Here is a 27,011-nt window from a genome sequence, read left to right on the forward strand (position 1 = left end):
TCATAAGTGTTTAAGGGATTACCTGGACCTTAGCTATGGTGACAGCCATATGAAGAGGAGGGTAAAATAATAGTATCCATCAGCAGCTGCCTCTATTGTCTATATGGGTGCTGTGTTCTGGCATCTACAATAAATGGGAGTTGACAGAAAACGTCCATAGAAGAGGTGCAGGCTGGTTGTGATATCATAGACACTACCTGCATTAGCCACTAGGGGGAGCTCACTACTTATAAATTTAAACAGCTTGATTTGGTTCAGTATCAGTTGTATACATCAATAGGGAGTGAGCTCCCTCTAGTGGTGGCTCCAAGCAGCCAAAAAAACTGAGCTCCCTATTAGGGTATGTTCACACGTACCGGATCCGCAGCGAGTTAGCAACGAAATCCACTGCGGATCCAATAGTGTGATTGTACCCTAAAGGTATTATATGAAAGTCTATACGGACTGGAACTGGAACGGTAAAACATTTTATGGCATAAAATGGTGGGGATGAGAAACCCTTTAAATTGTCCATGTTTCTGCTTGGTCAGATTGTCTCCATCCTTTCTTCACATGATGACGTCTATAGTCAGTGACTAACGGTATAAAAAGGAAGGTGTGTGCCGGTATTTGCAACAACATAAGATGAATGACCTATGGGAACTGGGAACACAAGATGTTCAGCAATACCCACCAAGCCTAACCCCACATGACTCAATGGACAGGGACAGGTAGATTTCCTCCTCTCAATGGCTGTAAAGAACTACAAGTCCCAGAATGATTACTACTATAAGCATTACATGTCGTCCTTAGGACAGAACAGGAAGATACAGCGACATTAGTCACAGTGTTATAGTCATAAATGTCTCCAGAGCTGATGGGAGGAATGTGAACGGTGACGTATGGAATGCAGCTAAGCGTCAGCATTATAATTACCACATTATTATTTTCAGGATGAAATATGAACCATTATTCTGTTTGTCCTCGTTGATGGGAAGCAAAACAATATAGTAAAGTGCGCGACTTAAGTTCTGGTCATATTGTGTCAGATGCTGAATGCGGGAAATACTGCAGCCATGACCTCTGCTTGTTGTCATGTAATAGGAGCAATGTTTACTATCCCTGTTATGGTGTTTGTTTACCGGCTGGAATATAGGTCAGTAAATTATAGCTCCTATCCTATTTTAGTCGGGAATTTTGGAATGGATGCCCTATAGAATCCAGATGCACTGCTAGCCAGCCCGAATAAGTCCTGCGTCTGGCCCTTTAATTGTATGCACTTACAGTTAAAGGGGTACTCCGGCGAAAATCTTTTTCTTTCAAATCAACTGGTTTCAGAAAGTTATACAGATTTGTAATTTAGTTCTATATAAAAATCTCAGTCTTGCCATACTTATCAGCTGCTGTATGCCCTGCAGGAAGTGGTGTTTTCTTTCCAGTCTGACACAGTGCTCTCTGCTGTCACCTCTGTCCATGTCAGGAACTGTCCAGAGCAGTAGCAAATCCCCTGTTTTTCAAATCTTCTGTTCTGGACAGTTCCTAATATGGACAGAGAGCACTGTCTCAGACTGGAAAGAATACACCACTGCCTGCAGGACATACAGCAGCTTATAAATATGGGAAGACTTGGGATTTTTAAATAGAAGTAAACTACAAATCTATATAACGTTCTGAAACCAGTTGATTTAAAAGAAAAATATTTTTTGACGGAATACCCCTTCAAATGCGGTACTGTGTTTGACAGGGTAAGAACTCATTGGCTCCCAGCCCTGTCAATCATCCTTCTGGCCAGAGGCAGCATTATGTCTCCAGCCATATGAGACCGCTCTCTCCCCTCCAGCATTAAGGCATCACTTATGCAAGGAAAGGAGAGGGAGAAGCAGGAGGGGTGCAGTGCAACAGGTGAGTATCACTTTTTTTCTCTTTAGGATTTACTGATGGTTTCCTGAAAAGCTTCCAGATCAGTAAAACCAGTCGTGTGCAAGAGCTCCATGGATGTGACCCTAGTGTAAAAACTACAAAGTCCAATGTTTATTTAGGAAACCAATAAAAGACTGATACGTCACTACTAGAGATGAGCGAACCTGGAGCATGCTCGAGTCGATCCGAACCAACAGCATTTGATTAGCGGTGGCTGCTGAAGTTGGATAAAGCTCTAAGGCTATGTGGAAATCATGGATATAGTCATTGGCTGTATCCATGTTTTCCAGACAACCTTAGAGCTTTATCCAAGTTCAGCAGCCCCCGCTAGTCAAATACCGAACGTTCGGGTTCGGATCGACTCGAACCCGGTTCGCTCATCTCTAGTCACTACTCCAAAAACGTAGATGTCCATTCCACAGGAACAGGAATTTACAAGCTGCGTGAGGCTGAACCGGAGCTCTATATTATATTACGCTCCTTGGCATTCACACAAACGCTGCGGCCTCAATTACCACAGTATATAGTGATGACATCACTGTAGGCCGAACATGTGCAGCCGGGATAGTCAGCACTACCGGGAAATGGAGGAAGCTGGACGTGCTTCACTTACTGTAAGACTACAGTATATACACCTACTACTATATACAGTGATCAGCTGAACCATATCCCCTCCCCACAGAGAATCCATCCACCCTGCACCAACCTGGGCTTGGATGTGTAAGGGAAGGATAAGAGGAATAGATGCCAACCAATCAAGCGTTCAGCTGACGGCTATAGAAGGTGTATGACCATCTTAAGGCTGGGTTCACATATAGTACCATCATCTGTATTTTTAGCGAGAACCCATAGTGGGCACAAAATAAAGAAAAGGCGGCAAATCTTTCAATTCTGTTTTTTAAGGTGTGTAATAAGCCACCAAAAAAAAAAATCCTGTCCGGACCCCTGCCTGTGTACTGAGCAGCGCTGCTCCCCTCTGCACAGTAACTATGAGCGCTCGTAACCAGTGCTCATAGTTACCGTGCAGGAGCAGCGCTGACAGAGAGCCAGCCATCGTCTCCCTCCCTGTCAATCACTGTTGTGGCTGCAGCGGTCACAAGAGGCCGTTCTGTCCTGTCTCTGGTTTCGGCACTCGAGTGACGTCACTGGAGCGCCGACGCCAGGATAAGGGTAGAGCGGCCTCTAGTGACCACTGAAGTGCGACCACCAGAGCGAAGAGAAAAGGAGGGGCCCGGACCCAGGTGAGTATAAGTGTTTGTTTTGTTATGTTATATGGGAGGGGGAGCACAGGGGGGCTATACAACTGGTGGAGCACACAGCAGGGGTGCCATATACTACTGGGGGAGCACAGGGGGACTATATATTACTGGTGGAGCGCAAAGTGGGGATCTATATACTACTGGGGGAGCAACAGGGGGGCTATATACTACTGGGGGACCCTCATCTGACAATAGACCCCGGTAAGTGGACCTTCACTAAAAGTTGTTGAGTACCCCTGCAATAGGGTTTTTTAAATTGTGATTGAAGAAAAGTGAAAGTGTAGAGGAAGGACCCACTGGGTGACCAGGAAATTCACCCAATAAGCTCTTATGTGGGCGATCATGCTGACACTGTTACTTTTCATATATGTGTCTGTACTTCAAGAACATAGAAAATGTTTTTATTCTATATAAGAAAGAGGTGTTCCCAAGCTTCTGAAGTGATAAGGGCTGTAATGCCTCCTTGCTCCCCCTCCCATCCTCGACTCTGCTTGATTGTGAGTGAGCTGAAAGCTGAGTCCCAGGCATAGGGATGGGAGTGGGAAGAAATTACAGCCCTCAGGAGCTTGGGAACATGTCTCTGACAATTTGCATTGGATAAAATAACTTACCCTAAGATTATGGAAGCACAGGCAGATATATGAAAGGTACCATAGGTCTCCTTGACCTTACAGCTATCTAACAGTTTCAGCACTTTGGAACATGCACAGAAAATTGCCATGGCTTTAAAGCAGAAGTCCTGCCAAATTCAAAAAATGGAGGAAGGCAGGGGGTAATAATAAAAAAGTAAACCGTCCCGTCCTCTGGCCCTGTAGCGCCACTTCCAGGACCCATTGACAGCGGCCAGTGTCCTGTGGCTCTTCCAGCTGCAACGTCATGTACCCACCTGAGAAATTGCCCTCTGAGCCAATCAGTGCTTAAAACGGGACAGAACCCCAGCTGCAGCTGGAAGAATCAAGTACAAGACGTACCAGGATTCCAGCCAAAAATGACATCCTGCGGGTGTCAGTGGGACCTAAGGGCGGCACTACAGAGGCACGGGGACGGGTAAGTTTACTTTGTTTATTATTTCCTCCCTTTTTTTTTATTTCGTGGGACTTCTGCTTTAAGGATACAAAAGAATACTCGGGGGAGGGGGGATGTCATTGGAGGTCTTCCTCTTGGTAGACCCCTTGTAAGCTCCTACTCATTCTCCTGACTTCAGCTAGGGCTTACATTTGGAGTAGGGCTTATATTTCAGGCCTACTCCAAAAACTCTGAAGAGAAAGAATGGGAACTGTTCCTGGAATATGCAAATCCGGGAATGTCTAAGGGTACTATTACACGGAACGAAAAATCGGGCAAATTGGCCCTATCCGTCCAATTGTCGTTCCGTGTAATAAACACAACGACTATTGACTGAGCGTTGATATAGGTTTGGACCTATAATTGTCGGGCACCGACCGCGCATCACTACGTGTAATAGCGGTGCGCGGCTGGCAGCTGACGATTTGCAAAGTGCATACATTACCTATCCATGGTCCTGGGGAGAAGTGGACCGCAAGAGGAGCCCTGGACCATGGATAGGTAATGTATGCTGTTTAAAGATTATCGGGCCGTGTAATAGGCCCAGTAAACGAGCGCTGATCTAGTAGATCGGTGCTTGTTTACAGGTATGATCGGGCCCCAATTGGGCTATGTAATAGTACTGTAAGAGAATCCTCAGATGATGTGAAGCTCTTCTTGCCCACCTAAGCATTCCCCTTATAGATTTTGAATCTGAGGTAATGTGAGTTGAGCCTATGCTATGGCTCTGTGCCCAGTATGCCATGCTTACCAGGTATTATCCTGGTCTGACCCAGCTTTGGGTGGCATTTCTTACAGCTGTCTACCAGTCTCTGACATTGACTGGGCTAGTTTTCCACTCTTCCATGGAGAATGTTTACAGCCGCGTGATGTTTTTGGCATGGTATTTAGATAATGGCGTTGACTTGGCCATTCAGGGAGCTTCCTTTTCGGTCATTCCTTGGTGGTATTTTTAGAATCGCTGACACATTTTACAGTCCACTTTCTAGCAGGTCTGTAACCGGATGGGTTCATTTCAGAAAATTAAAGTGTCTTATTGATGTAATGAGAAGGAATGTATTATTTTAATGTCTTGTGTGTGTATATATATATATATATATATATATATATATATATATATATATATATGTATATATATTTATTCGTATGGCTATGTGTGTAGAAGTCATTGTAGTTGTGTGTGTGTATGTATACTGTCACACCTATGTCAGCTGTCCAGCCATATACCTGCACAATAGTGTAGACATTGGAGGATACAGTTGTTTGTTGCTATTGTTGTATGGCTGAAAGAACCTTATAGCTGTAATTGTAAAACTGGGTCCCCATTGTGCTTGGTAAATATGTACAAGGCCGGAGAAACATCAGATAACTTCCATTCATGGTCATCAGTGGTCTACATAGACATACAAGCACATCACCCCCTCCCAAACTTACTATAAAGGTCGGGGGTATGTAGCTTCGAGCCAGCCTCAGCTGGGACCATGGATGGAAGGTGCCCAGCACCCTGGAGGTCATCGAGGGAAATGGGCGTATATTAGACCATAATATACAATGGGGCTCCCCATTTCATTGTGGATAAAACAACTATGCATCTGTACCATCTGTAACTACAGCTAAGTATTGTTCTTTGTATTAAATACCTTATTTTCCTATAAATCTGTGTGGTTATAGCCTTCTCCGACTATTATCAAAAGCAACCGGTTACATAATGGTGTCAGAAGTGGGATAATAGTCATAGAATTGCTATAACTGTTTAATAGAATATAATGTATGTGTTAGCTGAGATGTGTAGTTGTGGGGTAGATGACAAAGCGAGTCCAGTCCCCTGGTGGGTGTATAGTTCGCGACCCTGTGCACCCAGCACTCGAGGTGGTGACACCATTTCAGCTGACAGACCCCAGTCGGCTGGTGGTGCATCTTGTTATGTCTCTTGAATGGCAGAAGACCGCAGAAGATGTGGGATGGATCTGTCTGCTGGTGCGAATTGAGAGAGACATACAAGAAAAAGAAGTGAAGCAAGTGGGCTTCATGGATGTGGAGATTCTAGGGTGGGAGCAGGCTCCTCACCAGGTTTTGGCCAATGAGCGGTCACAGTGTGATAGTAAGAAGTGTAACTTCCAGCCATAAATGGAATTTGTATTTGTTGTGTGTTGTAATGGTTTGTATTGTCATGACATGTAAGAGTTTCTGACGTTGCATGTGTTGTTGCACTGCAGAAAATTTTGTTTGTTTATTTGTATTCTGAAAAGCAGGGCGAGGCTTGAGCAGTCAATAGCCTTTGTTCAGCTTCTGAGACTGATGTCTATATGTTTGATATGGAGTTAGTGGAGTAAAGTTTCAACTTTAAAGTTATGTTTTTAAGTCTAATGTTACTAGATATTCATGTTTGGAACTAATGAAGGAAATGGTCATGGATGTGATTTGTTAGTTACTTTACAAAGGTATAAATGCAAGTGACAGAAGGTGATTTGTATTTTGAATCTCCAGAATATCGGACTTGGTTGGTATTTTGAGTAGTACGTCATTTTGGAAAACAGGGTACAGGGAGATACTCCTGCTCAGTAATATCTGTGTGTTGGTATTCAGAGAATGTTTATAAAAAGACAAGGTGTAGGTCATGAGAAGTTTAGTTTCAAGGAAAGATGACTAGGAATGTATATTTCTGCTGCTGTGGAAAAGTGTGTTAGTTGTTTGTTTTTTTGTGTGCTATCTCTGTTGAATAAGAATGGTTTTTGTACTGTGTGTTTGTCATTTGTAGGGGAGTTTATGGCTATTTTGTGTCTGAGAGCTATAAACGTAATCTCTGTGCAAAGTCTTGTCCTCTCTCCATTGTTTAGTGTTTGTATTTTCTGTTTGTGGACCAGTCAGATAGAGGATATAATCTGATAGTATATGGTGACGTCATGGGATTATTTAATCTATGATAAAACTAATATGTCTGTGTTTTATCTGCAGGTTCTTGAAGGAATGTTGCTATACAGTATATAGTATGTGTATAACTTGTAATATAATGGATCCATTTAAATTGGTAAATGTAAATTGGGGTATAGAAAGAGAAAAATCCACGTGGTGATATTGATTACACCTTATAAGATTTGAAAAATAACCATGAGTTTTGTTTGTTTCCACAGCTGTAGGAGAGTTTTGCCCTAATGAAAAGTTTTGTTTATTCCACAGTTAAGCAAGATGGAGACCAAGAACTTCAACTGTGTGAAAATGCCATTAATTGTCCATTAATATTTTAGGATTTGCACATGAAAGAGACATTTTTTGATATGGTTAACCACAATTTTTTAGGCATTTCATGATGTTTTTTTTTTTGAAAGGAGCTCCATGTTTTGTTTTATTTTTATCATTTCTTTTGTGTGAATTGTATGTTATGAATGGATGGGCCCATGTGTGTGTTTTATGTTTGTACATGTCTGTATTGTTATATGTGTTGTCTGTCTTGTGATACCACAAGAAGGTTAGTAGGTTTGGTATGGTCCCAGGGTTACAGACAACTGACCTGAAGTATGACAATACAAAGACCTGGACTAAGGGGGTGGTGACTAATGACATAGAAAGGTGGGAGGAGAAAAGTGGGATAAGAAAGGGAGAGTGACAGCCCCTTATGTTTGGATATACCAGTCCTTTGCTCTTCCTAAAGATGTTATGGTCACTTGAAACCTGAGAGGAAAATAAGGTTGAGAAGTCTGAATTATCTTCAGATGCCTACTTGGAGCTATATAAGTGGTGTATCTGAATGTTAAATGGAAAATGTTTGATTAAAATTGTTTTGGGATAAAAATTAATCAATATTGAAGTAATAAACTGAATGAGTTCAGAACGTTCAAGATTGTTTACAAACAAAACAATAAGGGTGGGTGAATTGTGTTGGGAAAATGCAAATATGTATGGGTACCCATTACTGAGAAAATGCCTGCATGGATATAGCTATATATGTATGTGTATATATATATATCTCCAATACAGGATGATGGGTTTGCTTTACATGGGATGCATATTAAAGGATATGTGTGTATACTCTTGATTTGTTTAACCATCCAATAGACTGAAGTCATATACTATATGTTTAGTTTGTATGCTTGAAATTTAAGAATGTTGTTTGACGATAAACATGTTGGTAATGGGATTAGGTAGATAGCCATTGTTACATGTCCTTGCTATCAACAGAAACACTTTCCTGGGCAGAGATTTGATTTGTTGTTTTTTTTCCCTAAGAAAGACATTTGGATTTTTATTTTTAAGTTCTCCATTTGATGAAGGAATGAGTGACCACCATGAAAATGCACAGGACTTTATACAGAGTTTACAGAGACTTCGCAAATGACCTTCTGTTCTCATGTGACTGAATCTAAAGCCACCGTGTTTCCTATCTGCTGTGGATTCATTGATTTATTCCTATTTGGATATTGACCCTTGTTAAGTCTGTCTCAGCAAGTGCAGAGAGCCTGAAGAGCTGACATCCCGAGATCTAGTGTCTTCAAAGGTGCCAAGATGATGCACAAGTGCAGGAAGACAATGTACCTGGAACAGCACTGCCAAAGGGGCTCTACAGTCTGCAGCCATACCTGCAACCCCCCAACCCCTCACCAGAGATACAGAGGGGGAGGGAATGAATGAGACAGACTTCTGAACGTGTAAAGGGCTGGGGCAGATGCCTACTGAGGGTCTGTCCTTTGGCCAACCATGGAAGTAGTGACGTTACCTGAGCAATAGGCCCCTGTGGCGAGGGCACAATAATCCCCTTGCTTCCCTGCACCTGAGATTGGGGTCTAAGAAGATCAGAAGAAAGAAAATTCCCACCAGAATGGATATTGCATTTTGTATTACTGGACATTTGATTTTTCTTTTTTGGTTTTAAGCCCAGCTGTGACCGCACCAGTTTCTGTTTGTAGCAACCGACCAATGTAAGAGAAAATAGGAAGTGAGCAATCACATGGTTAAATGAGGATGATATCAGAAGAATGTGTAAATGGCGTCACAAATAATGTTTTGTAACTTCCTTACATCACATCAATAAGACAAGGGGTGGAGTGTAACCGGATGCGTTCATTTCAGAAAATTAAAGTGTCTTATTGATGTAATGAGAAGGAATGTATTATTTTAATGTCTTGTGTGTGTATATATATATATATATATATATATATATATATATATATATATATATGTATATATATATATTCGTATGGCTATGTGTGTAGAAGTCATTGTAGTTGTGTGTGTGTATGTATACTGTCACACCTATGTCAGCTGTCCAGCCATATACCTTAACAATAGTGTAAACATTGGAGGATACAGTTGTTTGTTGCTATTGTTGTATGGCTGAAAGAACCTTATAGCTGTAATTGTAAAACTGGGTCCCCATTGTGCTTGGTAAATATGTACAAGGCCGGAGAAACATCAGATAACTTCCATTCATGGTCATCAGTGGTCTACATAGACATACAAGCACATCACCCCCACCCAAACTTACTATAAAGGTCGGGGGTATGTAGCTTCGAGCCAGCCTCAGCTGGGACCATGGATGGAAGGTGCCCAGCACCCTGGAGGTCATCGAGGGAAATGGGCGTATATTAGACCATAATATACAATGGGGCTCCCCATTTCATTGTGGATAAAACAACTATGCATCTGTACCATCTGTAACTACAGCTAAGTATTGTTCTTTGTATTAAATACCTTATTTTCCTATAAATCTGTGTGGTTATAGCCTTCTCCGACTATTATCAAAAGCAACCGGTTACAAGGTCCAATGTAGAACTTGACGGTGTGGTAAAATATAGTTTTGTCCCATATAGGCCTTGGTACAGTATCCACTGCAATTTTTTCCCAATTGGAGACAGTTGCATCTGTGTTGTCCTCACTTCCTCATATACAATGTACACACGTGTATGTAGTATAGATTCAAGCTTCTTGTTCTGAATGGAGCTTCTTGCGTTGGTTGGTTCCTTCCATTGCCTACACCAGTACTTTCTATGTGTATAAGCAGAGCTATCATTACTCTGAACCACTGCCCTCTTGTCTGGACATGATGGCCGATTCACAGCTCTTCTCCACCACTCAGTATATCCAGTCCAAGTACTTGTCTCCAATTGCTTCCATTATCCCAACAACTCCATCCATGAAGCTTTAGTCCATGCTCTTATTTCCCACTCCAGCTACTGTAACCGAGTAATTTGGTGCCATATAGTGATACATGAACGGGGTTGAAGCCTATGTATGTACCATGGCCATAGTCATATGAAGTATACCCAGCGCCATCATACACCCAGGGTTCCCGATATATTGTTCCTGGGACCTCACAGACACAATGTAGATTAAACATATATACATTAGGGCCCTTTTACACAAGACGATTTTAATGCGAAAAATCATTATATTGTTCGAATTTAAATCATAATCGTTCTGTGTAATTGCAGGCAACGATCGTCTGTATGTCGTTGATTTAGATCGGAACCTAAAATTATCGCTAATCGTTCGCTGTAATTCCACATTCATTCACTCAAGTTCCGCGTTTTTTCACTACTCATTCAGTGTAATTGCACATTGTTGATTGTTTTGCTGGGATCAGAAGGAATAAACGATCGTAGTATCGATCGCAATAGCGATCATAGTAACGATCGTAACTGACGACCATTGTTCTGTGTAATACGGTGAACGATTTCAGGTTAACGATAAGCAATCTTGTTTGTGATCATTTATCGTTAGTCGTTAAAAATCGTTCCGTGTAATAGGACCCTTACAGTCCTCTCTAGATGATCACATAGTAGTCACTGCTTCCCAAAACAGTGTCCCTTTAGTCCAGTACCTGACCAACAGCTACATGTAAGCTTCTCTTCGGCTCTAAGGGTTGCCCCTAGGCAGTTACTACTCCGGCAAAAATCTTTTTCTTTCAAATCAACTGGTTTCAGAAAGTTATATAAATTTGTAATTTACTTCTGTTTAAAATCATAAGTTTCCCCATACTTATCAGCTGCTGTATGTCCTACAGGAAGTGGTGTATTCTTTCCAGTCTGACATGGTGCTCTCTGCTGCCACCTCTGTCCATGTCGGGAACTGTTCACAGGAGGAGATGTTTCCTATGGGGGATTTGCTGCTGCTGTGGACACTTCCTGACATGGACAGAGGTGGCAGCAGAGAGCACTGTGTCAGGCTGGAAAGAATACACCACTTCCTGCAGCTGATAACTGGAAGACTGGAGATTTTTTTTTTTACAGAATTTACAAATCAATATAACTTTCTGAAATAAGACAAAAACAATTTGCTGGAGTACCCCTTTAACTTTTTTTTTTTACATACATGTATATAGCTTTCGAAGCTTTATAAACAATACAGAATCTCATAGAACGTCCCAATAATGTGAGCTTTGAGTTGAGATATACCTGTACACCGACATAATATACAACCTACTATCATCCCGGCACATGAGATATACCTGTACACTACCGTAATATACACCTATTATCATCCCGGCACATGAGATATACCTGTACACTACCGTAATATACACCTACTATCATCCCGGCAGATGAGATATACCTGTACACTACCGTAATATACACCTACTATCATCCCGGCAGATGAGATATACCTGTACACTACCGTAATATACACCTACTATCATCCCGGCAGATGAGATATACCTGTACACTACCGTAATATACACCTACTATCATCCCGGCAGATGAGATATACCTGTACACTACCGTAATATACACCTACTATCATCCCGGCAGATGAGATATACCTGTACACTACCGTAATATACACCTACTATCATCCCGGCACATGAGATATACCTGTACACTACCGTAATATACACCTACTATCATCCCGGCACATGAGATATACCTGTACACCGACATAATATACACCTACTATCATCCCGGCAGATGAGATATACCTGTACACTACCGTAATATACACCTACTATCATCCCGGCAGATGAGATATACCTGTACACTACCGTAATATACACCTACTATCATCCCGGCAGATGAGATATACCTGTACACTACCGTAATATACACCTACTATCATCCCGGCAGATGAGATATACCTGTACACTACCATAATATACAGCTACTATCATCCCGGCAGATGAGATATACCTGTACACTACCGTAATATACACCTACTATCATCCCGGCAGATGAGATATACCTGTACACTACCGTAATATACACCTACTATCATCCCGGCAGATGAGATATACCTGTACACTACCGTAATATACACCTACTATCATCCCGGCACATGAGATATACCTGTACACTACCGTAATATACACCTACTATCATCCCGGCAGATGAGATATACCTGTACACTACCATAATATACAGCTACTATCATCCCGGCAGATGAGATATACCTGTACACTACCGTAATATACACCTACTATCATCCCGGCAGATGAGGAATAGACGGGTGAGGTACTTACAGCTGTCCAGACTTGTCGTCGAGCCTCTAACATTCCTATCGTAGTTCTCCGTCAACAGGCGCAGAGCCTCTCTCTCCTTCAGGATCAGGGGGTTGGGGGCCGATCTCATAGCCCTACGATACATTTCATCGCAGTCCTTCTCTACCACAATACAGAGCATCTGTTTCATGGCGGAGTATGAGAAGCCCTGCTCCTCCTCATGTCACTTTACAGGCACATGGAAGATGTCCCGGCTATAGGAATGCGGTTATAGACATGTACCTGAACATCGCTATGAATCAGATGCACCTGTCCGGCAGGAACAGTACAAGAAAACATCCCTCATGGCCAACTCAACGTGACGGCATACACTCATCCTCCATGACTGCCTGCCATGCTGGAGCTCCGCTAAGTACAGTAAGTCAAGTGAGAAGTCACCGCTCAGCAATGCCCAGTGAAAGTGGCAAATCATAAGGCCCATTTACTCTGTTGGCCCCATGTTACAGCTATGGCTGGCTATGAGGTGCCTCTGCAGCGGCCACTGTAGGGCAAATGTGGTATTACACTCTGACTATACAATGAAGGTATCACTCCTAAAAAAGTTTGACCCTTTTTGACACAAAAGTATTTACCATCACATGGACTTTAAAGGGAACCTGCCACCGGAGACGGAGGCACAAGGCCCGCCCAACCCCCTGAAGAAGCCCCCAGATACTTACACTTTCCGGCGAGTCCCACTCCTGGAGCCCGTCCCGGGACGAAGATATCAGCGCCCGAAGCCGTGCGCGTGCTGTATGCATATTATGATGAGTCCAATGCCCATAGAGAATGAATGGAGCCGTCATTCTCTATGGGCATCGGACTTCTCTGCAGCGCGTGCGCACAGCTTCGGGCGCGGACATCTTTGTTCCTAGGACGGGCTCCAGGAGCGGGACTCGCCGGAAAGGGTAAGTATCCAGGGGGGCTCGGGTGGGCTCTGTGCCTGCGTCAGCGGTGACAGGTTCCCTTTAAATAAACAAAACAAATCAATTGGTGTCAGAAAGTTATTCAGATTTGTAAAAAAAAATAAAATAAAATACATAGATATATATATATGTATGTATATATATATATATATATATATACACATTTAAAAATCTCAGGCCTTCCAGCACGTATCAGCTACTGTATGTCCTGCAGGAAGTGGTGTATTCTTTCCAGTCTGACACAGTGCTCTCTGCTGCCACCTTTGTCTAGATCTGGAACAGTGCAGAGCAGTAGCAAACCCCAATAGAAAACCTCTACTGCTCTGGACAGTTCCTGACATGGACAGAGGTGGCAGCAGAGAGCACTGTGTCAGACTGGAGATAATTCACCACTTCCTGCAGGACATACAGCAGCTGATAAGTACAGGAAGGAGTAAGATTTTTTTTAATAGAAGTAATTCACAAATCTGTAAAACTTTCTGACACCAGCTGATTTGAAGCAGTGGTTGTCACCTTTTAAGACTAAACAAGCAGCAAACATGGAGGGTTCTGGCAAGGTGTGGAGGGAGCAGGATTCTGCAGCACTATAGATGGGAAGATTAGAAGAGGTTAGAGAGAATTTTTATTGAAGCCGAACGCCGCACGATTATCGACACTCGTATTTTCATGTAAAAAGGACCCGGAAAAATGGCTGGACACGAAAAAATTGTCATGGATATTTCTTTTGTTTTTAGGGGAGATAAGCCACCGATGCAGCACTTCACGTTTCATAGCAAAGAGCCGGAATACTTTTAGGTTTTGCTTTTTATTAAATTTGAAAAAAAAAATATTCTAAAAATTCTCTCTTCACATTAGAACGCAGAATGATTGGTTTAAATTATTATTTTTATTTTTTTTTTAAAAAGTGAAACTGAAAACTTTCTAAATGCATTGTATAACACTAACTACAAGCTGCTGTAACCTCCATGTGCCAGTCTGCTTCAGGCTCTCTTCAGCCCCTGCTCCATAGACTTCTATGAGAAGTCGTTATCATTGAGTTGACCTGCTTCAAGATGGACTTGAGCAGTTTTTCAGAGAGAAAGGGGTGACCAAAAATGCCCCTTATAAAAGGGGAAAAAAAGAGGCATTTTTCTCTAGTAAGATACATTACAATCTTTCTAATATTTGCTTAAACTATTGGCTGATGCCATTTGTTGAAATAACAGTGGCAGATTATTATTCTTTCAAATCAACCCGTATCAGAAAGTTATATAGATTTGTAGATTACTTCTATTTAAAAATATCCAGTCTTCCGGTACTTATCAGCTGCTGCATGTCCTGCAGGAAGTGGTGTGTTCTCTACAGTTTGACACAGTGCTCTCTGCTGCCACCTCTGTCCATGTCAGGAACTGTCCAGAGCAGAAGCAAATCCCCATAGAAAACCTCTCCTGCTGTGTACAGTTCCTGACATGAACAGAGGTGGCAGCAGAGAGCACTGTGTCAGACTGGAGATAATACACCACTTCCCGCAGGGCAAACAGCAGCTCATAAGTACTGGAAGACTTGAGATTTTTAAATAGAAGTAAATTACAAATCTATATAACTTCCTGATATCAGCTGATTTGAAAGGAAAAGAATAATGGCTTTAAACTCCCTTCCAGTTTACTGTCCACCATTATCCCTAAAAGTTCCTTATACTTGAATTTTTATTTAGCGCTTCACTTTTTAATACGTAAACTTTGACTGCGCCGAGAATAATTTTCTACGAAAAGATGAGACGTACACATCCCAATGAAGTCATCTTTTAATAAACACATTTGCATAGTTACATTCATCTCCCCCATACATAACGCAATTTCCCACATGCCAAGAACGAGCTGCAAGCGCGCCATCATCACATACAGATAATTTCAGAAACTAAATCAAAAGTCACAAATTTAAGGCCACGGAAGCGTCACTAAGAGCCGGACGCCACGAGCCCGACCCGCGGCAATAACAGGATACATTCGCAAAAGTGTATAGTCACCAGACTCCCATATATATATATGTATATAACCACTAAACAGCAAAAGGCGCAGGGAAGGGATGGGGATACGTATAAATAGAACCCAGCAAGAACATGGAATTTGTTTTCCCCATCAGGAATGTTACAAACGCTCCATAATATATACGGTATAACGTAACATGATTCTGATAGCGAATGGTGAAGCAGAAAGGGACATTGGGCGGGTATATATATATATACACACATATATATATATATATATATATACACATATACCATTATCTTTTATACAGATTTATACAGGTTTGTAAATTGCTTCTATTAAAAAATCTCAAGGTGTCAAGTACTTATCAGCTGCTGTATGTCCTGCAGGAAGTGGTGTATTCTTTCCAGTCTGACACAATGCTCTCTGCTGCCACCTCTGTCCATGTCAGGAACTGTCCAGAGCAGTAGGAAATCCCTATAGGAAACCTCTCTTGCTCTGGACAGTTCCTGACATGGACAGAGGTGGCAGCAGAGAGCACTGTGTCACACTGGAAAGAATACACCACTTCCTGTAGGACATACAGCAGCTGATAAGTACTGGAAGGTTTGATATTTTTAAATAGAAGTAATTTACAAACCTGTATAACTTTCTGGTACCAGTTGATTTGAGAAAAAAAAGTCGCTGGAGTACCCCAGATTTGTCATTAAAATAAGTGCAAAGTAGGCTGTACCATCTATTGCCAAGGAAATGTAACATTACATATAGTCATTTGACAGACCATGTGATTCATCAGATCAAAAACATAAGTGAATTAGTGCAATCAATGAATACATTCAATATACATTCTGGTAAGCATGTGGTGATACATCTAAAACTCAAAGGGTACCAAACAAGTGTGGCGATCAACTCCATTACATTTTACAAATCGGGTCATCCATAAGTGTCATGTATAGTTGGCTTTAAAGAAAATTTTGCCAACGTGGAGTGAAGGCGCTTTAAACATAAACAAAAGGAAGCATACTCACCTTTCCCTGATCCCCCACAAGTGCCCCTCAGTCAGTCACTGCTGCAAGGATCCTGGCATTTTCTGCAAGGATGAGAGGTCAGAGGAAGCTGCAGGAAGCTGTGGGGGGATCAGGGTGGGTGAGTATTTTCTTTCTTTATGTTTAAAGAATCCAAGGTCCACAATACTCCTTTAAAAGGGGCTATTTTTCACACACTCCTGTTTACAGGCAGCTCTAATACCAGTGACAACTAATACAAAACTAAACTAAACTAAAAGGTAAAATAACAGAAAATCAAACTAACACACATTAAAGGGGTTATCCAGCGCTACAAAAACATGGCCACTTTCCCACTATTGTTGTCTCCAGATTGGGTGGGGTTTTGAAACTCAGTTCCATTGAAGTAAATGGAGCTTATTTGCAAACTGCACCTGAACTGGAGACAACAGTAGGGGGAAAAGTGGCCATGTTTTTGTAGCGCTGGATAACCCCTTTAACTAGTTCCTGTCATCTAAACTAAATAAATTGATTCCGTCTCCCTCCTTAAGCAGCTCCAAAGAAATGTTGGGTCTAAGGGTGCATTTACACAGATAGATTTATCCGACAGATTACTGAAGCCAAAGCCAGGAACAGACTATAAACAGGGAACAGGTCATAAAAGAAAGATTTCTCCTTTTTTTCAAATCCATTCCTGGCTTTGGCTTCAATAATCTGTGAGATAAATCTGTGTGAACACACCACTAGAAAAAGACTGTAAAATGATCACAACTCCTTTGCTCTTACAACATATATTCTCATTTGCAGGTGGAAAAGACTGAAGCAGCATCCCCCTCCTCTCCCCTCTTTCATCACATATTCTCGCACACAGACAAAAAGCATGTGAAGATGCATCCCTTCCTCCTTTTCCCCTCTCATAGCACATACTCTTACAAACAGACAAAAAAGCTGCAGCTGCATCCCCCTCCTCCCCTCTCACACAGGTAAAGGATGCACACCTCTTCACAAGCTATTCACCAAATGAAGACATTTCTGAACATTCACAAAAAGCTCCAGGAAAAGGTAAGAACTGACACTACTGGCTTACACAAATAGTTCAAAAATATCTTGGGATTCCGTCTTACAGTAGACTAGAAGCAGAATCGGCAGGGAGAAGATGTGACTAAAATGTATTGCTGAACGAAAAGTGTGACAGGTTATTTGTACCTCCATGGGGGGGGGGGTAAAAAAAAAAACAGTCAAACATTTAAAAATCTCATGTCTTCCAGTACTTAACTGCTGTATCCTCTCTAGTCTGACACAGTGCTCTCTGCTGCCATCTCTGTCCACGTCAGGAACTGTCAAAATCCCCATAGAAAACCTCTCTTGCTCTGGACAGTTCCTGACATGGACAGAGGTGGCAGCAGAGAGCACTGTGTCAGACTGGAAAGAATACACCCCTTCCTGCAGGACATACAGCAGCTGATAAGTACTGGAAAACTGGAGATTTTTAAGTAATTTACAAATCTGTTTAACACTCTGGCATCAGTTGATTTAAAACATTTTTTTTTTCTCGGGAGTACCCCTTTAATCAAATGAACACAGTGACAACTGGGTGTTCCATAGGTGTGCCCCTACACTGTATGACATGGTATGATCAGCACTCCATATGGTAAATGGATAATACAATCTATTCTTTAAACTAAGCGTTGACTGCTCCGATCGGCTGAGCTTAGCTCTATCAGCTTCTGCTCGGAATAAGGGACGACGGACTTATTTACTTTCACGGAAAAAAATAAAATAATAATAATAATACATTCATCAATATTTATTTACAGTCCATTCACAGAAGCGAAACAAGCTAATTTCTGTTTAATAAATGTTATAAATTGGCAAAAAATCATGAAAACAGTAAATATGTAAAAATAGATTTTGATTGCAACAATGAATAAATTATTATAATCTATAAATAATCTGATTTTTAAGGTAAACAATATATAAGTGCTCAGAGATTCAGGCCGCCCTCACTACCCGCCCGCTTCCTGGCTGTCTCCCTATACCAGGGGTAGGGAACCTTTGGTCCTCCAAGCTGTTCAAAACTACAATTCCCATCATGCCTGGACAGCCAAAGCTACAGCTACAGCCAAGGGCTTCCCTTCTCTGCCTTATACTATCCTATGTAGATATGGTTGACCTTATCTATTAGAAGACCAGCTTAATTTTCGTTTGCAGTTGTGAGCAGGGAGTGGCCGAAGATGGAGAACCCCTTTAAAAACTATAGTACCATAACTGAATAGACTTCTAGGCGATTATACTAATAGGTTTTGTCACTTGAGAACTCCGGGGTCGTACAATGAGAATGTAAGTTATTCACACTACATAGACTTTTTAGTAATTTACACTATTAACAGGTTTTGTACATCTGGAGCTGGTTAGAATTACGCTATAAAGGTTCTTCTGTATGATAATTATCGTACATATATTCATACCCTTCAAGTCTGTATATAGTAGAGAATACAAGTGCTAGAGAAGCTACAGAGGAAAGGCTTAAAGGGGTTATCCATTCTTCTAAAAAAAAACAGCACCACCCACATCCTCAGGTATTACAGTTAGGCTCTATTCACTTCAATGGAACTGAACTGCAAAACCCTCACACCAAACTGGTGGTGTTTCTGATAAAAAGTGGCCATGTTGCCTGGATAAACCCTTTAACCAGTGTGTCCAGATTGCAATCTGTCATTAGCAGTTTTTATATCGCATCACAGGGCTTTTCCTGGACTATTTTCATCAATATCTATTCGGTGAATGAATGGAGACAGAAGCAGACAGCTCCATACACCATCTAGTGGCAGAACTCAGTTACTACAGTCCATAGAAAATGATCTGCAGTAACTCAGCACAGACACTAGACACAGTATGGAGCTTTCTGCTTCTGGTTCTATAACTAGGTTCACTGTGCAAATAGCTGATTTGAGGGGGTGGCGGGAGTCAGACTGACGGGAAAGACATGGAACTAGATGGACCACCTTCTTGCCTCTACTACATACTGACTTAGGGGGGTGAATACTTATGGAAAGGATCCATTCACAGCTGCAGTAAATGCAGTTTCATTATTAGTAGAGACCACAGTAATTTTGGTTCATTAATGCTAAAAATCACGGAAGAGGGGTGAAATACTTTTTATAAGCACTGTAATGCCTTAGTGCCTGTCCGGGTTAACACAATATTACGATGACTAAATATTAATTCACTTTAATATTGACGATAAGAGCCAATTTTGAATTCTGAGCGCAGCTCTGAAGGTGACGAGTGTAACAGTAACAATATTCTAATCATTCAAAAGAAGCTATATAGAATTATGTGTAGATTTATATTCGATGTCTAATGGTGGAGCAGGGCTATTTATATGTAAGCAATAGAAAGCAGTTTAGGAGGAAAACAAAGAGTTAATCCAATGAAGATTGGTTCCTGATTTGCTTCCAGTATAGATTGTTCTTCACAGATATGGAAAGCGTGAAGCTGTATGGTCCTGTGTGTATAGTCTGCTTTTCTCTCTGTAGGTTATAACAATAGTGGTTTAAAGGGAACCTAGTGTGCAGAGAATACCGTCCCCTCTGCAGGCAGCATGTTATACAGCAGGAGGAGCCGAGCAGATGGATATATAGTATTGTAGAAAAATGCTTCAGAATCATATGTCATCTATTCCTCTAAATCTCTGCTCATTCTGTAGTAGTCATGTGGGCGGTCCTACTCAGTGACAATGTGCACATAGATGGCTGTCAATCACTAATTAGTACCGCCCGCTGTGCTCGGCTCCTCCTGCTCTATAACATGATGCAGACTGGACTGTATCTTCAGTCTGTATCTTCCCTTTAAAATACTGTTAACAGGCCCGTATTCTATGTGTGCGCTTATACTCTCCCCCTTAAACATGACAGGACAAACCAACCATGGGATGTGGCAACCATGTGTACACCTCCCAGATAACAATGCAGCAAGCTACATACTGCGCGTATGTATCCCCCCCGCCAGCAGAGGGTGCACCGCTGGAATAGAAGTAATAGAGGTAGATATGGAAACAGGCTGGGGGAGCGATTTGATTACTAACCAAGACTATGCCTACTAACAAAAGGTGGCTTGCTATTATTATTCCTAGGTAAGGGGGGCTGTCACTTTTGGTAAGGGTAAGGAAGGGGGCGCTGTGGTGTCTACTGATGAAGGGGCCTGTGCACTGATGACTTAGTGGGGTTCCAATCCGCTCTGACTACAAGGGGGTGAAAATTTTGCTTTAAGTTTAAGGAGACTTTACTGTTCAGCGCCAAGCGAGCCTGGTATTGCAGCCTAAATCTCATCATGCCGTCTCCCATCTTAGCTTGCTTTATTATTCAGATTCAGAAACTCTGAGATTAGAGAAACTCTGAGATTTCTGTCTCAGCCCCTTCAAGCAGCAGTTTTACAACATCACCCCGATACTAAAGAAACCCTTTAAAGGGGAACTATCAGCAGACTAGACGGCTCTAACCTATATGCTCCCGGCCGTCCCGCCCTTTCTAATGATAATGAATGGAGTGTCCGGATCGGTGCTATGGGGGTGGGCAGTGCTCCTAACAGGTGCCCTAGTGCTCCTAACTGTCTCACCAGATCGTGGAGCAAACTACTAACTGCACAGAAACGGCGCTGAGGATGAAGGTAAGAGACATATCTTCTCTGCGTCTCCTGTGCAATAGGGACATATAAGCTGGTTAGATTCATCCAATCTGCTGATATTTCCCCTTTAACAGTAAGAACAACCCAGCAGGGAATGTACTATAACAATGAAAAATGCAAAATAAAACTATTATCCTAACGTGTGCAAACCTGGTCTGTAGTTTAATAGGTAATATTGCATCATTGTACTTGTAGCGGCTCAGACTAAAGGATCTGCTACAACGCCCATCATCCGGGACTGCACCTTACACGTAGGCCCTTCACTACGGCTGGCATGTAAAAGCAGAGTGGTGCAAAAGATGAACAAAGATCCATCGGGACAATTCCTTTAAAAGTGCTATGACATAGGACTACAGGTACAATTACTATATTATCTTACCGCATTAAGCCTAACTATAATCTGGGCTCTGCTACACGTCATTACATGTTACAATGCTGACAGATGATACTTGCAATACTTGTTTTTTGGCAGAACACTTATTTGGCAACATCGTACCCTTCTATACCGATTATGTATATACTTTGGTGACTAAAAATTAAAAATAACTATGAAAACGAGAAATACAATGCGGCATGAGCGGGTTGTCCAGCGAAAGTCTTTTTCTTTCAAATCAACTGGTGTCAGAAAGTTATATAGATTTTTAACTTACTACTATTAAAAATTCTCAAGTCTTCCCATACTTATTAGCTGCTGTATGTCCTGCAGAAAATGTTGTTTTATTTTCAGTCTGACACAGTGCTCTCTGCTGCCACCTTTGGCTGAGACAGGAATTTTCTATGAATCCCCCATAGAAAACCTTTCCTACCCTGAACAGTTCCTGTCTCGGCCAGAGAGGTCAGCAGAAAGCACTGTGTCAGACTGAAAATAAAACAACATTTCCTGCAGGACATACAGCAGCTGATAAGTATGGGAAGACTTGAGATTTTTTTTAATAGAAGTAAATTACAAATCTACATACCTTTCTGACCCCAGTTGATTTGAAAGGAAAAGATTTTTGCTAAACAACCACTTTAATACTTGCACATTCTGACTATAGAAGTAGAGAAGGATCAAGAAAACCATTCCATCCATCTTTAATTGCAGGGAACGACCAATAGGACTCCGGACCACGCACATACTCAACCAGCTTTCCCAGATTCCTGGAACCAATGTCTGACCCTTCCCTTATTAATAAATAACCAGGGATATTAGCTGTTCAGCAGTCAGGGAAAGCTGGGTGGCAAGTGTCACCACTGTAATTGTAACCACAATTGGGAACCCACTATACAATACCCCCCATCATTGACCAACAGTGGCTTGGCCAAAAGTAAACATACAACCCTAAGAACGTATAAAGCTATTGCACTGGTATCGTATTCTCATATACGCGGTTTCTGCATGGAAACGTGCAAGTGGAATAAACACACAGCTCCTGTGGTGCTGTGTTGGACTACAAGTCCCATGAAATCTTGGTTAACTATGGTCCTCCTATAACCGGGGAAACCGTGCTCGTATCTATCTGTGATATTGTAAGCAGGAATCATGTATGATAAAGTGACATCATGGAGCGGTTTAGTGGGTCTTTGTGTGCCCAGACCCCATAAAATTAAGCTGCAGTTAGAACCCGAGCAGCGAGAGAGGTGCGGCAAGCGGAGCGACATTCAGCGGCACAAGGTTCTGACATTAAACACTGGCTAGTAGGCCGAGCTAACAAACCACACTAAGCCAAGCGGCAAAGCTATGGAAGACCCACAAAGACCCACTATCCTTCCACACATTAAATGAAACTAAAAGGCAAGATGGCAACGTGATGCTCGGCTTGATCTCGTCAGAGGACTACGTTTTTCGAGTGGATCTGAAGCCAATGACCGAGGCGTTCTTCACGCTATACTCATACACTGGGATAGTGGGTCTCTGTGGTGCTTTCATACAGGTTGTCAAGACTGTGTCCTGGAAAGAGAGCAGAAAACATGCCGACAGTGAAACCACACAATAGAAACTGAAAGAAAAATCATAAAACTGGATGCTACTCTTGCAAGCAGGGAGCCACTCACTAGAAACGGACATTATGTACAAGCTCCACTATAAATAGTAAGCTTCCATCACCATGTTGTTTATGGGTCCTAAATGCTGAGCTCATGACCTTCCTGCCTGTAGCCGCCACTAGGGGGAGCTTTCCGATATACAACTGAATTCAAAGCATAAACATGCTGTGGGAAGGCTCCGTCCAGTGGTGGTTGCAGGCAGACAGGGGGTTAATGTGGGGAAAAGAATAGTGTCAATTTCTATAAGCACATTTCAGAATGTTATTCTAAAAGGCAGGGAACCTGAGGGTTAATAACTATAATACTGCCTATATATGTGCAAGAATATAACTACTATAATACTGCTCCTATATACAGGAATATAACTACTATAATACTGCTCCTATATACAAGAATATAACTACTATAATACTGCTCCTATATACAGGAATATAACTACTATAATACTGCTCCTATATACAGGAATATAACTACTATAATACTGCTCCTATATACAAGAATATAACTACTATAATACTGCTCCTATATACAAGACTATAACTACTATAATACTGCTCCTATATACAAGACTATAACTACTATAATACTGCTCCTATATACAGGAATATAACTACTATAATACTGCTCCTATATACAAGACTATAACTACTATAATACTGCCCCCTATATACAGGGATATAACTACTATAATACTGCTCCTATATACAAGAATATAACCACTATAATACTGCTCCTATATACATTTTAAGCACACAATCAGGAAATACAATTGATCTTAAAGGCATTATCAGGATCGCCATTACAGTAATGAGCAGACAACAGAAGAGCTGCTACACACCTTAGTTTCCACTGTATATGGGGGATACAGACATATGCTGTGCAGTGGACGTGTACATTTACAGGCTGCAGCAATAAGAATACAACATATGGCACTAGGTATTACCTACTGTTGTGTGTTCACATAACCTACGGGTACAGAGAATTAATGCACAGGTCACGTTCACTGCATTGTAGATGCTGTTCTATTCACATACTTAGGCAGTACCATAAAATAAGTGACAGTAAGTGATCAGTAACAAGTGACCTGGTCCACTGGCTGACAGATCTTAGGTCCATCCAGTACAGTCTCCTCTTTGAGAGACAGCTCCCCCGGTGGAGATCATGTGTATTACAAGGGTTAAAAGGCCAACTATGTAACTTGTCCTCTGCAGGGTATTACATGGCACTCCAGTCTCACTCTTGTCTCCAGTTTGGGTGCAGGTTTTGCAACTCCGTTCCATTGAAGTGAATGGAGCTTAATTGCAAACCACACCAGACCTGGAGATAAGTAGTGATGCTGTCTCTGGAAGAAAGTGGCCATGTTTTTTTAGCGCTGGATAACCCTTTTAACTTCAGTGCAAAAGACACAGTTGACAATGTAAAGAGGAAGAGGTGATAAATGAGGGGAGGAGTACTCACACTGCTGGCTGGGGTCACATTCTGTGGTCATCTTGACATAGTTAGACGGAAACAGGCCTGTGACTCCGTTGATCTCCCCTTGCCACCAGTCAGCGTCGTCCTTGTTGATGACATTCATGAGCTGGCCTTTGCTGAAGTTCAGTTCATCCTCATTGTTGGCGATATAGTCATACATCGCTATAACTTGACACACTGAGGAGAATAAAGAGGCAGGAGATCAGTATACAGAAGGTCTCTGATGACCATACACATAAGTCAGCCTAAACCACTGATTTTCTAGTCTATGACAACCTACCGACTCTCCCCAGTGGCAGATGACTGTGGGAGAGAGAAGGATTAGGCACCAAACCTAGGAAACATAAGCCACCGCCAAAGCTGTCTGGCTACGACTTACCCCTCACCTTTCAATATAGGACACATGAATAGTCAGCCATGATGGACGTTGTGTGTATGGGGGAACTTGGGAGAGAACTAGTGGCCGAACAAACTTCCAAACAGCTATCAGAAATGTACGGCCACTAGTGTTGAGTCAACTTGCCAAACTGTCCCCAAACGCTCAGCATTTGACTTGTGGCGGCTGGTGAAATCGGATTCCAGAAGATATGGATACAGCCTATGGCTATGTTCACATGTTGTAATAATACAGCCGTTGTTGGCTTTATCGCCCGTAGGAACATTATTTTTCACCCATACAAGTCGACTGGTCGTATAGGTGTGAATAAAATCAATTAACAGTTGACTTTCATTCACACTACAGCTGGCAGAACGGCCACACAGTATGTGAAAAGTCTATTTTCTACGGCCGTTGTTCGCGAACAACGGCACCAAAAAATATCGGGTGTATTTAACGCACTGTGCCCACGAAAACGGGCGTTGTTCAATTGGAACCAATAGAAATCAATGAATTCGAAAACCTGCCGCCATTGTGTTAAATGACCACTACAGCTGTAGGTTTCCGAATACATTACACTGCGTGAACATAGCCTATGGCTGCATGACATCCCCTGTGAATAGGCCATAGATGTCCCACATGAGAATACACCCATACCCATAAATATCAGTACAAAATGCTTATATGTTGAAGTCTCACCTGGAATGAATGCTGGGGCGGCCTTGTCATTGCTTGGTCCTAGTAGTTTTACATGGGATGCTGGGAACCATCCTTTCTGTCGCTTCTTACCTCTGGCCTAAAAAAGAAGGATCACACAGACAGGTTATAAAATCAAACCTTAAATGGTTATAAATCTTCTTGTTTGCTCCATGGCTGCCCTATATAGATTATGCAGCCTCCTCCTCCCTCTCTCACAGTGCACACAGAAGCTGCTTGCAGCTGCATCCCCCTCCTCCCTGTCTACCATTTAGAAATTACTCCAGACTTTTTTTTTCCCCACCTGGTTACTAACATTTACATAGTCTTTGCAGGCAAAAAATTATTACATGGATTATTGGGGTTACCCAGGATTGGAAGAAACCTTGTAAATAGCGCCACCCCTGGTTGTGTGTGGCATTACAATTCAGCTCAATTTACTCCGATGGAATAGAGCGCATAACCCATATCTAAACTGAGATAGAATAAAGTGGCTATGTTTTTCTAACCTTGGATAACCCCTTTAAAACATTAAGCAAGCAGAATTCCCTATTAAGCAGCTTAAACCTTGAAGTCAAAAACCGTTCAGCACCAATGTACAGGTGATGCTTTACAAGCAGGGGTAAGGAACCTTGGCTTTCCAGCTGCTGCAAAACTACAACTCTCATCATCCCTGGACAGACAAAGCTTTAGCTGTCCAGGCATGATGGGAGTTGTAGTTTTGCAACAGCTGGAGAGCCAAGGTTCCTTACCCCTGCTCTGCAGGTTCTATCAGCATCTTATAAGCTGATTATATTCTAACATGACAATTAAATATGGATTTATTCCTTTCATCTATTATTTAGTATCTGTGCATATCTGGTACCTGTAGTTCTCCTTGCCACCAGCCGGATGGATTCTTCTTTAGAATGAGGATCAGCTGTCCAGGAGCCAGGCTGAGCTGCTCTGTTCCTGTTGCTGTATACGCTGTGGTAACTTGAGCAATCTCTGCAGTATAACAGGGAGATCATCAGTAACCAGGCCTATACGTTCTAGTAAAACATCAGCAGCCATAAAGATTCTGCACCATAGGCAATGACACGTACCAGGTTTTTTGGTTAGTGTTCCAGTCTTGCCAACACTGCCGAAACCCTGAAAATAAGAACAGAATTATAATCTGGTAAAAAGGGCC

General features: G+C 41.9%; 1 protein-coding gene across 6 annotated transcripts in view; it reads right to left on the reverse strand.

Annotated features, from left to right (window-relative positions):
- The window catches only part of ITSN2 (intersectin 2), a 112,076-nt gene that overhangs the window by 17,822 nt on the left and 67,243 nt on the right, over positions 1 to 27,011 (reverse strand). For 5 of the 6 annotated variants that reach the window (XR_011363451.1, XM_069973073.1, XM_069973072.1 and 2 more), the window contains 4 exons: positions 26,926 to 26,971; positions 26,706 to 26,827; positions 25,844 to 25,940; positions 24,754 to 24,945 (listed from right to left, as the gene is read on the reverse strand). Coding sequence is in view for 5 of the 6 variants with exons in the window: in XM_069973073.1 (XP_069829174.1) it covers positions 24,754 to 24,945; positions 25,844 to 25,940; positions 26,706 to 26,827; positions 26,926 to 26,971 (457 nt within the window). In the remaining variant the exon portion in view is untranslated. Of the gene's footprint in view, positions 1 to 22,209; positions 23,201 to 24,753; positions 24,946 to 25,843; positions 25,941 to 26,705; positions 26,828 to 26,925; positions 26,972 to 27,011 lie in introns of those variants that run through there. The other variant, XM_069973077.1, reaches the window with a different exon arrangement.

The sequence above is a fragment of the Dendropsophus ebraccatus genome, chromosome 6 (genome assembly GCF_027789765.1).
Source record: "Dendropsophus ebraccatus isolate aDenEbr1 chromosome 6, aDenEbr1.pat, whole genome shotgun sequence".
NCBI lineage: Eukaryota > Metazoa > Chordata > Amphibia > Anura > Hylidae > Dendropsophus > Dendropsophus ebraccatus.